At 39.8% G+C, this 13093-nt stretch overlaps 1 protein-coding gene across 2 annotated transcripts in view; it reads left to right on the top strand.

The window, feature by feature from the left end:
* Positions 1 to 13093, top strand: part of LOC121283980 (F-BAR and double SH3 domains protein 2-like) — a 261393-nt gene that overhangs the window by 35024 nt on the left and 213276 nt on the right. For both annotated transcript variants that reach the window (XM_041198843.1, XM_041198844.1), the window contains exon 3: positions 6327 to 6372. In XM_041198843.1, the coding sequence (XP_041054777.1) occupies positions 6327 to 6372 (46 nt within the window). The remainder of the gene's footprint in view (positions 1 to 6326; positions 6373 to 13093) is intronic.

Raw genomic sequence — 13093 nt, 5'->3', positions numbered from 1 at the left:
GCTGAAACAGGCGCAATATATTTGCATGTTCTTTCTGTCTGCAAAGAACGGGTCCCTGAGTATTAATATATGTAGCTTCCAGTACACGCAAAAGTGCCACTATTTTTTTCCAGCAATACTCAAGTTCTGTACTACCAAACGACTGTTTGGTTATCCTTTGCTGAATTCTAAAACTCCCCCCAAATCCTCAGGCTTATTACCCCTTTTGGGAACATTATAAGGAGCTCCCTTTAACTTCTCTTTTTAGCCTTGGTTGGACCATTTTCCTCGTAAGGTTTTTACCCTGTTTGTTTAAAATTATGAATTAATTCTTTAAATTTTTGTCATTGCTTATCTACCCTTGTGTCTTTTAATCTAGTTTTCCAATCCATCTTGTTCAGATTTAAGACCCTAGTTTCAGACTTCATTTGCCACAAGATGCTTGATCAGCTCTTTTGTCATTGCATTCTCATTTTTTTTGCAAATATTTATCCATTCCACTTTTAAAAGTGATTATGGACTCTGCTTTCACACAGTTTCTACTACTCCGCATTTAAAGAAATTTTCCCTATTTGATCAAAGTCCCTCATAATTTTGAGCACCTCTATCAAGTCTCCTTTTAACATTGAAACAAAAGCAAAATACTGTAGCTGCTAGAAATCTGAAATAAAACCAACGCGTAGAAATACTCAGTTTTGGCAGCATCTGTAGAGAGAAGCAAACTTCAGCTTTCGAGTCGAATATGCCTCTAAGACGCAGTTCTAAAGAAGAGTTATATTCAACTCGAAAGATTAACTCTGTTCTGTGCACTTTCTGTTTTACTTTTCTGCTCCAATGAAAAATGTCCTAGTTTTTCTAATCCCTACATGTAACTAAAGCCATTTATTGTTGTAAGACATCTAAAAGTGCACACTGTTTTATGTTGACCTAAGCAACAATTCGCATTGTTTTGGCATTAGTGTGTTCTACCATTTATGAAACTTAGATCCCTTATGTTTTTTGTTTTAAAAAAAAATCTTTCTCAAATTATACTCTCACTTTGAGATTTGAGTAACTGCACTTTCAAACTTGGCTCTTCTGTGCCTTCAACAGCTTTTGACTTATTCTATATGTCCTCTCTTCATTTCCCTGCATCAAATATAATTTATCATCTTATCTATGTGCACAATCTATTAACCTGTATACTAACCTGATGTTGTTTACATCCACTCAGAGTTAACTACATATATATTTGAAGGGAGAGAGAGAGTGCAATGCTGGGCCCTGAAAGAAACCACTGTTTACATTGCTGCAGTCAGAAAAAATTAAATTAACCACAATGTTGTTCTCTATCCTTTAATCAATTTCCTAACTATGCTGCCACATTCCCTTTAATACCATGTGCCTTAATATCAACAGCAACCAAGCCTATCATCAGCATAACCACTGTTTCTACAACGTTGCCTGCATTTGTCAACTCCCACCACTCTTAGGGAAGACGTCCAAATGTTACCAATTTTCCACACCCAAAGTTCCACCATCCTCTCTTTTATCATTCCTCTAGGATTGACCTCTCCATTACTGTCCTTTAATGGTCATGTACTACGTAGGATACAAAGTCTCTCCATCCTCAGCTTTGCATCATATATCCAATTCTTTGCTAAGTTCATCCACCACTCTTGCCCCAGCTGGCTCCTTGGCCCTCAATGTGTTAATTTCAAAATTATCTCACTTTATGAACTCCATGGCTTTGTCTGACTGTATTTCCCAATCTTTTCCACCCTTTGTCTTTTTGATGCTTCTCCTAACTTGCCTGTTTACACATGTATACTGATGACACCCAGCTCTACCTCACCACCTCCCCTCGATTCTTCCAATGTTGTTAAGTTAACAGACTGCTTATCTGACATCGGCATTGGATGAGGCAATATTTCCTCTAATTGAATATTGAGATGATAGAAGCCACTGTTTTCAGCCCTCTCTTCAAACTTCGCCCCCTAACTACCGACTCCATCCATCTCCCTGGCAACAGCCTAAAAGTAAGTTGATTTGTTCACAACCATGTCATATTTGATCCTGAGATGAGCTTCCGACCTCACTTTGTGCCAACAATATGACTGCCCGTTTTCACCTCCATAGCATCAATTGACTTCTCCCCTGTCTCAGCTCATCTGCTGAAACCCTTGTCTGTGTCTTTGTTATCCCTAGACTCAACTGTGCCCATGTGCTCAATTGTGTCAATGCACTCTTGGCTGGTCTCCCACATTCTACACTCCATAAACTTGAGGTCATTCAAAACTCTGCTGCCCATGTTATAACTCGCAGCATGTCCCATTCCCTTATCACCCCTGTGCTTGGTGACCTATATTGGCAACACCTTGATTTTAAAATTGTCAACCTTGTTTTCAAATCCCCCAATGGCCTTGCCGCTCCCTATCTCTGCATGTTCCTCCAGCTCCACAGCCCCCTCAGGTATCTGTGCTCTTCTAATTCTGGTCTCTTTTGCATTCCCTATTGCTCCATCATTGGTGGCCCTGCCATCAGTTGCCCAGGCCCCAAGCTCTGGAATTCTGCCTACACCTCTCCACTCCTCTACCTCACTTCCTTCCTTCAAGGCCGTTGTTCAACCTACGTCTTTGACCAAGCTTTGATCATATGCTCTAATATCTCTATGGCTTGCTGCCTGTCTTAATTTTATAACGTTCCTGTGATGCATCTTGGGACATTTCATTACATTTAAAGTGCTATATAAATGAAATGCATTATTGTTGTTTGCAACACTTTTTTGCCACCCAGTTTCTATGACCAGTCTTGAGATGTTTTTGTTCTTTCACTGTCAAAAACCTGGAGCTTCCTACCTCACAGTATTGTGGGAGCACCTTCATAGCACCTGCAGCAGTACAATAAGAAGACTCACGACCAATTTCTCAGGGCAACTAGGGGTGGAAAAGAAATGCTACCCTTGCTAGGGACATCTATAATCCTGAAAATTAATTTTGGAAAGGGCAAAGATGATTTAGGTAATTGGCCATAGCCCACAAAGGACCATAGGCATCTGTCCATTAGAGAGAGACAATTGGTTATGTAGCATGAGGATCACATATGGAGCAAGGTAAGGGAGGCAAGCCTCAATGAACAACCACAGCCAGTGTGAGAATTGAATTTTAAGATTTAGCCACTTGATTTCAATTTCATTTTACTGCACAGCATAGGGGAAATAGTCTCTTGCAATTCCTTGGTATGACAATTCTATATTGGCATCACTGAAATGTTGTGCAAGCTACTAAAATATTTTACATAATGAATGCTTATACAGCGCAGTTATTTATCAAACTTCTTATGTCATTCATTTTCTCTTTACACTTTTTTAATGAAATTAGGTTTCAATATCACAATATTGCTGGGTTACCTAAATCATCTTTGCCCTTTCCAAAATTAATTTTCAGGATTATAGATGTCTCTAGCAAGGGTAGCGTTTCTTTTGCATCCCTAGTTGCCCTGACAAATTGGTCGTGAGTCTTCTTATTGTTCTGCTGCAGGTGCTATGAACACATCTTGCTAGTTATGTTACCTAATCTAAATTTAGAACAATAAAATGCTACCTACATGACACCCCATGGCTCAGCACATTAATTCAATGCATAGCTAAGTTACTTGTGTTCCTGGTTTAATCTATGGTCTGCAGAGTCAACTCTTGATTTGCTGGCATTAAGCACTGCAGCTAAGCAGCCTTTGACTAAGGAGGGAAAATTGATGAAGGTTTCCATTCCTGATTTGTCTAGTGTCTCCAATCCCAAGTGCATTCATTTGAATGTTGGATTCTCAGTGCATGAACTGTGCGACCTGTAAGGCATACTAGAGGTGGCTGACATTCATGGAGCGGTACCTTGATGAGAATTCAACTCCTTTAGGAGTGAAAGAAAGAAATATTGGCAAAGGATCAGAATAATTGATAAAATCTACTTAGATCTTAAAAAAGGGAATGTTGCAATTTTTATATGGTTACCATGGTATTGCATGGAATCATAGTAATTTACCTCTCGGAAGTAGGCCATTTGGCCCATCGTCACTGCAACAACCGACAAGAAGTCATCCAGTCTAATCCCACCTTCTGGCTCTGTGCGTGGTACTATGGTAGCTTTGTAGCACTTTCGGATTTGTTCCATGATCTGTCGCTGAGCAAGATAGTACTGGTCAAAATTTTCTCTTGTTATGCTCTTCATCTACAGAAAGTATCATTTGAGTAAAGGTGGCCAGTGTTTTGGTATGTGCAGCTGGTGGTAATGGCCTTGCTTTTCCTTTAATTTTCCTTGCTTTTATTGCTCAGCAATAATTTACTAAATAATTACAGTTTTGTAAGTTTGAATTGTTGTGGGACTGTTGCTCAATTACATGACTAGCTCTTCAGAATCAATTATTCAAACTGGCTTAACTGTGTAACTTTATTTTAAGAAATATATTGTTTGAACTGTAATTTTTAAAATACTTTTTAAAACAAATTGTTATTCATCACATTGAGATTGTGTTTTTAGGGCATATTGGGCTGGAAAGCAAAGACTCAACTTAGGTTACAAATCACACTATTTTACTAAATCTTTGAAGACCCAAGGTTGTTTAAAACTTTCTCACATTCTGTCAGTTTTGTTTGTGGTGTGAGCCCTGTGCTTACTGGATACTGTTAAAGGATAGAGCAACTTTTATTTTTATTAAACAAAACGAAAAGTTATTTACTATTGGAGAAAACAAAACTACAGCCAGACTCTCTCTCATGAATCATCTACATGTTTCAAACAAATATATGCAAAGCATGAGCAACATTGCCATCTTTTTAATTGATGCAGTATTGCAGCTGTGATTTGAGTGAGATATACCAAGTTGGGTTACGCAGTAGTGAACATAACTTTCTATCATATAATACTCAAGTATTCTGATGGAAATGACGACAGTTCATAAAAGCTTGATAGAAATATATGGATAAGTTAATTGTACTTGATCTGCATTTATTATTTTTCTAATTTCTTCCCTCCCAATTCCTCCTCCATGTCAGTACTATGTACTGACATTTACGTTATAGTGATGTCAGGTTGTCAGCAAAACAATCTTGTAACTGGCTTCTATACAGTTCTAATGGAAAGTACACCTATGAAGCATCATAATCTTTTTCTCTTTCCAGTTGCTGATTGGCCCACATATTTTTCTGTTTGTAATGCAACAACAAAAATTTATATTTTGTATAGCACTTCACAGCAGCATTATAAAGCAAAATGAGATACCGAGCTGCATAGGTTTTAATAGGCCAGGTGGCCAAAAGCTTGACCAAGGAGAGAGGTTTTAAGAAACATCTTAAAGGAGGAAAGCAAGATAGAGTTGGAGAGGTTAAAGGAGGGAATTTCAGAGTTTAGGGCCCAGGAAGCTGAAGACATGGCCGCCAATGGTGGAGCAATTAAAATTGGGATTCCCAAGAGGTCAGAATTAGATGAGTGCAGATATCTGGGAGGATTGTGCAGCTGGAGGAGATTAGAGATGGGAGGGGCGAGGCTGTGGAGGGACTTGAAAATAAGGATGAGAACTTCAAAATCGAGCTGCTACTTGACCAGAAACTTTGTACGAGTAAGGACATGGGCAACAGTTTTGGATGATCTCAAATTTATGGAGGGGCCAGCAAGTTTTCCGTTGGAATAGTCTGAAGGTAACAAAGGCATGAGTGAGGATTTCAGCAGCAGATTTTAGCTCCACCCCCACTCCCCCGAAACCCATTGCATCTCTTGCGATCCCATAATTGCATGAAAAACAAATAGTGCTTATTATGTCAATAGGACTGTCAAAAATATCAGTGACCACATAAAAATGCCTGTTTTTTTTTTGTAGCTAGCTGCATCTTTAGACAACAGTAAATTATGTTCACAAAGGAAACCTTAAAAGCAATTCATCCGGAGTGTGGTATATGTTCAGCTTAACTTAAGTGAAGAGAGATGGTCAAAGCTGAATCCATAAATTGGGGTTTTAAGAAAATCCTATTGAATATTGAGTAATGAAGATTTCATCTGCAAAGGGTCCTGTGACTTCTGATGTTGTACCTCTAGTCCTAGAAATTTACATTTTCTGCTTGTCATTTGTCTCTTATTTGCAATTGTAACTACATTGTAAAGCTAACTTTTCAAATTATGATTTAATATATATATGTATTTTTGTAACGGAACATGCTCAACTTGGAAGGACCATGTTAAAATGAAACAGGCAATGAGGCATAGCTAATGATCTCCAGAGTTATTTTGTGGTTTTACATCTTTGTACATAATTACAATATATTGCTTATATTTAATATAGTGCTTTTCACCATTGACTTAGCTTTGTTCCTTGTCTTCTAGGACTTTTAGTCAGAAGAGAATTGCAATTGAGAAGGACTATGCTCAGGTAAGGTTTGAGTGAATTCCTCTCTTTTATAAGGCTCAAATATTGTAAAATAGTGGAAACCATCTTTAAATTTACAAACCAATGCCTATTGTAAAGGGCCTTTGAGTGAAACAGGACAAAGTGAACCAGTAAGTGGTGATGAAGTGAATTCAAAGTAATATAAAAGCCTACATTAGGAGGAGGAAATGAGTGAGGGAGGTAAAAGAGTTTAACAGTTTTGAGATCCCAAGAAGAAATTGAGTTTCGAGTATGTGACTGTGATGAGTTTTGATTTCAGCAAGGTGAGGAGATAGGAAGAGCAGTGTTGGCACTTAAGGATAGGTCAGAGGAACCATAGTAGTTTAGAGTAGTCAAAATAAACAAGAGAGATGAGAGCAAAGAAGAGTAAAGGCTGAGAGTTTTTTCATGAGTCCTTTATAGGGTTTGCAAAAGGTAAAAGAAAAGCTTCTCAGATATGGGAACAGAAATACAAAGGCCGAATTTTGGATCCTGAGTTGGGTGTGCAGAGTTGGGAAAATTCCTGACTCCCCAAACCTGACTGGGGAGAAGCTTCCCTGAACGGCTGGATTTTCAATCCAGGGCAGGGAGTGAATACTCCTGGAGTCGGGTCAGCTGCCCCTGGAAACAGTGCAGAGGCAGCCACAATGGCTACTTAGTGTTGAGGTGACCTGATTAAAAGACCCGCCTCAGTGCTCTGGAACTTCATTCCAGTTGCAATCAAAACAGTAAAACAAAAAAATGCAGCCCCTAGCCCTCAGCACTTGCATCCCTTCAGCAACCACCTACCCCCCAGCCTCCCCATGACCCATCCATGCAATTGATGCCCTCCATCCCCATGGCCCCTCATACCCTCCATGCCAACCCATAAACCTCCACTCAACCCATGGACCTTCATAGCTTCTATGCCAACTTAGTGCCAAGTCATGCCCCACCACCCTTTACTCTTACACCCTCCATGCTAATTCACCCAGTATCCACCATGGGCAGACCTCAGGAGTCATGTTGAGGTGAAATAAAATGATGATCTAAGTATCAATTGCAGACTTCATTATATTAAAAAGAATACACTCTAATAAAAGCACACTCAATGTATCTGTGTTCCTTCATGTACGTAATCCCTTATAAAAACAAGCACCTGTATTCAAAGCCCCATTCAATGACAGCTAATACCTTTATAACCAACTGGAGTTGTCAATCAATCTGTGAACTTGCAGGCATCACCCCTACTCTCCTTCTCTCTCCACCCCCCACCCCCCACTCCCCCACTGTGAAAATGATAGGTTGTAGAAGCAGTCAAGTAACTTTAATGGTATAATGATAACACTTAGGTTGATGTGAACGAACTTCTATTGAAATTGCAAGCACCGCTTTTTCCAATTGCAGGCTGATTTTATTTTTCAAAACTTAGAGCAGGGGATGTAAATGCATTGACAGTTCCTCAGACTTTATCCACCTTTTACCCACATTCATGTCTACTCTCAATCCCAAAGGCCCCCCCCCCACGCCCCCCTTTCCAAAGGACTCTGGCAGCTTTAAACATTTCTTTTTCTGCTACGTAAAGACCTCGTTGTGTTTTGGAAATTCCAGTAAGGAAAATTGCTTCTGGTTGAAGGCAGCTGCACTTTAAAATGAGCTACTGCCTCCATTAACCGTCGATGTGTTAAATACCTCCTGCACCTGCTTCCCTCTCCAATCCGCTCCATTGAAAATGGTGGGTTCTGTGTTTGGGGCAGGACTTCTGGAACCAGGGCTCTGGTGCCACTTTGCCAGCTCAGTAAAAAAGCAGGCCTAAGTTTTGGACAGACATCGGCTTTAAAGATAAGTAGATGTTTGAGGGGGCAATAATAATTTGGTACAAGGGAAGACATTGAGCTTCTTGGAGGCATCTTTGGACAATGAAAGAAATGTGGGAATTTCAGATGAACTAGGTGAAGAATGAAGTTGGAAACATCAAAGATAAGGGGCAGTAACCCTTGCAACAGATATGAAGAAATTATATTTTAAAAATTGAGAGAAAAATTTGATTACTTATTGAAGGATATAATGGTGATTAAGTTGTAGGGATTCAGATATTTCGCAGCAATATGATTGGATGTTGTTCAGTGCCCTGAACTATAATTCTAATTGAGTAGAGCAACATGAACACTTTTCATTTATATTATAGTATCTTGATAGCTACAGGATGCAGAAAGAGAAACTCTCGATGGGCCTTTTTCTGTGCTGTAGATTCTATGACTTTATCAGAACTAGCCGCTGAAAGCTTGGTGGGAGAGATTGTTTTTATGAAGGTGTATAAAGGTGGAAAAGTGAGCAACTTCCAAAGAGGCAGCTAACTCTGCCTTCAATGATGGCATGAAATAATGGGGGTTGGGGCATTTGTGTGGTTGAGAGTTGCAAGGTGGAGGCGGCGAAGGCAGAAAAATCCAAATTAGATAAATGGAATCTTCGAGAATGGATGTGGGGCTGATAAGGTCATGGAGAGACTGTAAGACCAGGATTTCAAATTTAATGCATCGAATGACTGACACTCTATCGAGGTGATGGGTGAGTGGAGACTTGATGTGGGACATTGTGTGGCAGTGTTTTGGACAAGTTGGAGTTTATGCAGAATAGGAGGCTAACAAAAAGTAACAGAGTGGTGGAAACTTCAGGTGTTAAATGCATTAAAAGTAATTTAAGTGGCAAAAACTGACAATATTACAGAGGTGGAATAGGATGAATTTTGGGTTTATATTCATGTTTGTTTTGAACAGGTAACATCACTGGTTACTTTTTTAATTCACTTATGGGATGTGGGTGTCGCTGGCTAGGCCAGCATTTATTGCCCATCCCTAATTGCCATTGAGAAGGTGGTGGTGAGCTGCTGCCTTAAACTGCTGCAGTTGCTGTAGTGTAGGTACATCCACAGTGCTGTTAGAGAGGGAGTTCCAGGATTTTAACACAGCAACAGTGAAGGAATGACAATTATATTCCCACAAGTCAGGATAGTGAGTGACTTGGAGGCAAATTGGTGTTCCCAGGTATCTTCTGCCCTTGCCCTTCTAGATGGTAGCAGTCGTGGGTTTGGAAGGTGCTGCCTAAGGGGCCTTGGTGAGTTTCTGCAGTGCATCTTGTAGATGGTACACACTGCTGCCACTGTTCATTGGTGGTGGAGGGGGTGAATGTTTGTGGAAGGGGTGCCAATCAAGTGTGCTGCTTTGTCCTGGATTGTCATGCTTCTTGAGTGTTGTTAAAGCTGCACTCATCCAGGCAAGTGGAGTGTATTCTATCACACTCCTGACTTGTGCCTTGTAGATGGTGGGCAGACTTTGGGGAGTCAGGAGGTGAGTTACTCGCCGCAGGTTTCCTAGTCTCTGACCTCCTCTTGTAGCCACAGTATTTATATGGCTGTTCCAGTTCAGTTTCTGGTCAATGATAACCCCCCTCCCCCCGGGATGTTGATAGTGGGGGACTCAGTGGTGGTAATGCCATTGAATGTCTACCTTTTTCCAGTAGCTAATTTCAAAGGCTTTAACTATTCAGAAATCTAATTTTGTATGAAATTTTATCATTTTTTCTGCAAAGCAAACTGATGTTATGAATTTACTGGTTAGTTCTCCAACAAGAAGGCCACTGATTCTGTCAAACTTTTCTTCCTCAGTTTTGGGTGAAGTTTAATTTCCCCTTCCACCCCTGTTGAAACTGGTCTGGTGTAGGAGGAATAGATAAACACCTCAATTAGTTCATCCCAATCTTCTCTACTGAAGGGAATTGAAGCCTAGTCTATGTAGCCTTCACAATTTAACCTTTTTAGCTTCAGTATCATTTCTGGTGAAGCTGCACCCACTCCAAGGCCCACGTATCTTTGCTATGATGTGGTTCTCAGACTGAATACAGTACTCCAGATGGGGCCTAACTGGAGCTTTTTATAACTGTAAAATAACTTCTTATATTTTCATTCTAGCCTTCTTGAGAGTAAAGACTAACATTTGCTTTTTAAATTATTTTTTGTACCTGTACACCAGCTCTTTGTGATATCTTTACATGGATTTCATTTCACTCTGCACCTTCACAGTTCCTAGCTTCTCACCTTTTAGAAATACTCTGACCCTCTTGGGTCTCTGGTTGATGACCTCGTGTTAAACTATGTCCAGAATCAGTTGGCCACTCATTTAAGCAAATCTTTAGCTGAATGTTGAGAAGATCAAAGCAATGGCTTTCAGTGCTGTCATAAACTTCTTTATAACTAGCTCTACCTCTCTCCCTTGCCCCTCATTCAGAATCAGTCTTTACAAAACTTGTCTGGTTTGTTTGATGTAAAACTTGCGTTTTAAACCTTTACAACCCATCAGTCACTAAAAATGTTAACTCCTGCTTTCACCCTACCTTTCCTCTCCTCCCATCCCCTGTTTTCACTGAAACCCTCATCTACACTTCTGTCACCTCAGTGCTTGATTTCTCCAACCTCTATCTTGCTCATCCACCATTCTTTAACCCTTCATAAACTCACATCTAATTCCTTTTTACACACTTTGATCCTCGGTTCTGATATTATCATCACTCTTGCATGGTTGGAAGACTCTGCAGCTGCTCCTGTGTTCTCTGGAAACTCCCAATATCCCACTGGCTCTCTTGCTCTTTCCACCTTTTAAAAATGAACCTATTTAACCAGATATTGGCCACAGCTACTACTTGCATGTGAGTCAGTGCCAGTTCTTCAATTTGTTTTTCCCGTGAGTTTTTTTTTGTCAGACTCATCCACCCTTTTATTGAATTAGCTAAAATAATCGCTGCCTTCCATAGCATTCTATAACACATCAGGACCCTCGCTTAAAAGTTAAATCTCATTTGTTTATTTACCCTCCCTCTTCAAAGCTTAAGGTTATGCCTTCTTGTAGAATCTGTGATCATGCCAGAAAAATTGAGGTTTACTTTGTCCCTTAGGATCAGTGCCGACATAAAATCATTTGTTGGGATTTGTGCCCTCTTAGGATCTTGAGTTGTAAAGCCAATTTACCCTCTTCACTGCTGCACACACACAACAATGACTTGTATTTATATAGTACATTTATTGTAGTATTATGTTTAAGAAGCTTCACAGGAGCGCTATCGAAACAAAATTTGACACCAATCCACATGAGATGTTGAGGCAGGTGACTAAAAGTTTTGTAGGTTTTAAGGAACGTCTTAGAGGAGGAGAGAGGGAATTCCAGAGCTTGGGGCTAAGGAAGCTGAAAGGAATTTTGAACTAAAGAAAATACGGGATTTGCAAGAGACCTGTCTTGGAGGAATGTGGAAATTGTTCTGATGGCTTCAGCAATCTATCCAGTAGTATATCCCAAACTGTTGCCCTCTGAAATAATGTATTTTAGCTAATATTGCTGTATCCTCTTGTCGTTTACCAATCCCTCTACATTTGTCCACATTAAATAACATTTACCACATCTTCACACAACTCCCCAGACTATTCAGATTCTTCTGTATTTAATCAGTTTGTTTTTGGTGGCTTTCCATCCACCTCAGTTTTGGTGATCCAAAACTTAGAATGACTAATATGAAATCTGTCCTAATGGTACAAATATTCACTGTGGTAATTTATTTAATCATTAAAATTTAACATAACTAGAAATACTCTGGATTGCTCCAGATAACAATCGTAGTACATAAGAACGTAAGAAATAGAAGTAGTAGACCAAACAGCCCGTCAAGCCTGTGATGCTATTCATTATGACCGTGGCTGATCTCTGGGCTCAATTTCACTTTCCCACCTGCTCCCCAGATCCCCTGAGAGCCCAATAATCTGTTTATTGCAACCTTAAATATACTCAAGGATGGAGCATCCACAGCCCTTTGGGGTAGAGAATTCCAGAGATTCACAACCCTTGAGTGAACTAATTTCTCCTCATCTCAGTGCTAAATGATTGTCCCCTTATCCTGAATGGTGCCCCTGTGTTTTAGATTCCCTGACCAATGGAAACAATTTGTGTACACCCTATCAAGGGGCTTGGCCTAAATAGCCAAGTGGTTATGGTACTGGGTTTGTAACCCCAAGATCAAGTGTTCAAATCTCACAATGGCAACGTGTTTGTACTCGAAAGAGCTACTATGATCCATTCTTTAGGCTTGGCCTAAATAGCCAAGTGGTTATGGTACTGGGTTTGTAACCCCAAGATCAAGAGTTCAAATCTCACAATGGCAAACTATGAAACAATGTAACTTCATCTGAAACAGATGGAAACAGGTTTACTCAAAAGAGTATCAAGAGTTCAAATCTCACAATGGCAAACTATGAAACAATGTAACTTCATCTGAAACAGATGGAAACGGGTTTGTACTCGAAAGAGTTACACAACTGAAGGTACAAAATAAACATCAAGAGTTCAAATCTCACAATGGCAAACTATGAAACAATGTAACTTCATCTGAAACAGATGGAAACGGGTTTGTACTCGAAAGAGTTACACCCTATCAAGTGCTTTCAGAATCTTGTATGTTCAATGACATTGCACTTCATTCTCTTAAACTTCAGAGAATATAGGCCCAATTTACTCAGCTTCTCATCATAGGCACATCCTCTCATCCCAGGGACCTATCTAGTGAACAACAATATCTGTGCTGTTGGCTGCTTTCTCCTGCAATCCATGTAAAACAAAAAGCTTAAAAACTAATCGTTTCTATCAAATTTTTGAGAACTTTACACACCTGATTTATGTTACATAATGATTTTAGTGAGCACCTTTTG

Source organism: Carcharodon carcharias, chromosome 11, assembly GCF_017639515.1.
Source record: "Carcharodon carcharias isolate sCarCar2 chromosome 11, sCarCar2.pri, whole genome shotgun sequence".
NCBI classification, from domain to species: domain Eukaryota; kingdom Metazoa; phylum Chordata; class Chondrichthyes; order Lamniformes; family Lamnidae; genus Carcharodon; species Carcharodon carcharias.
This window is presented reverse-complemented; position numbering and strand designations above follow the sequence as displayed.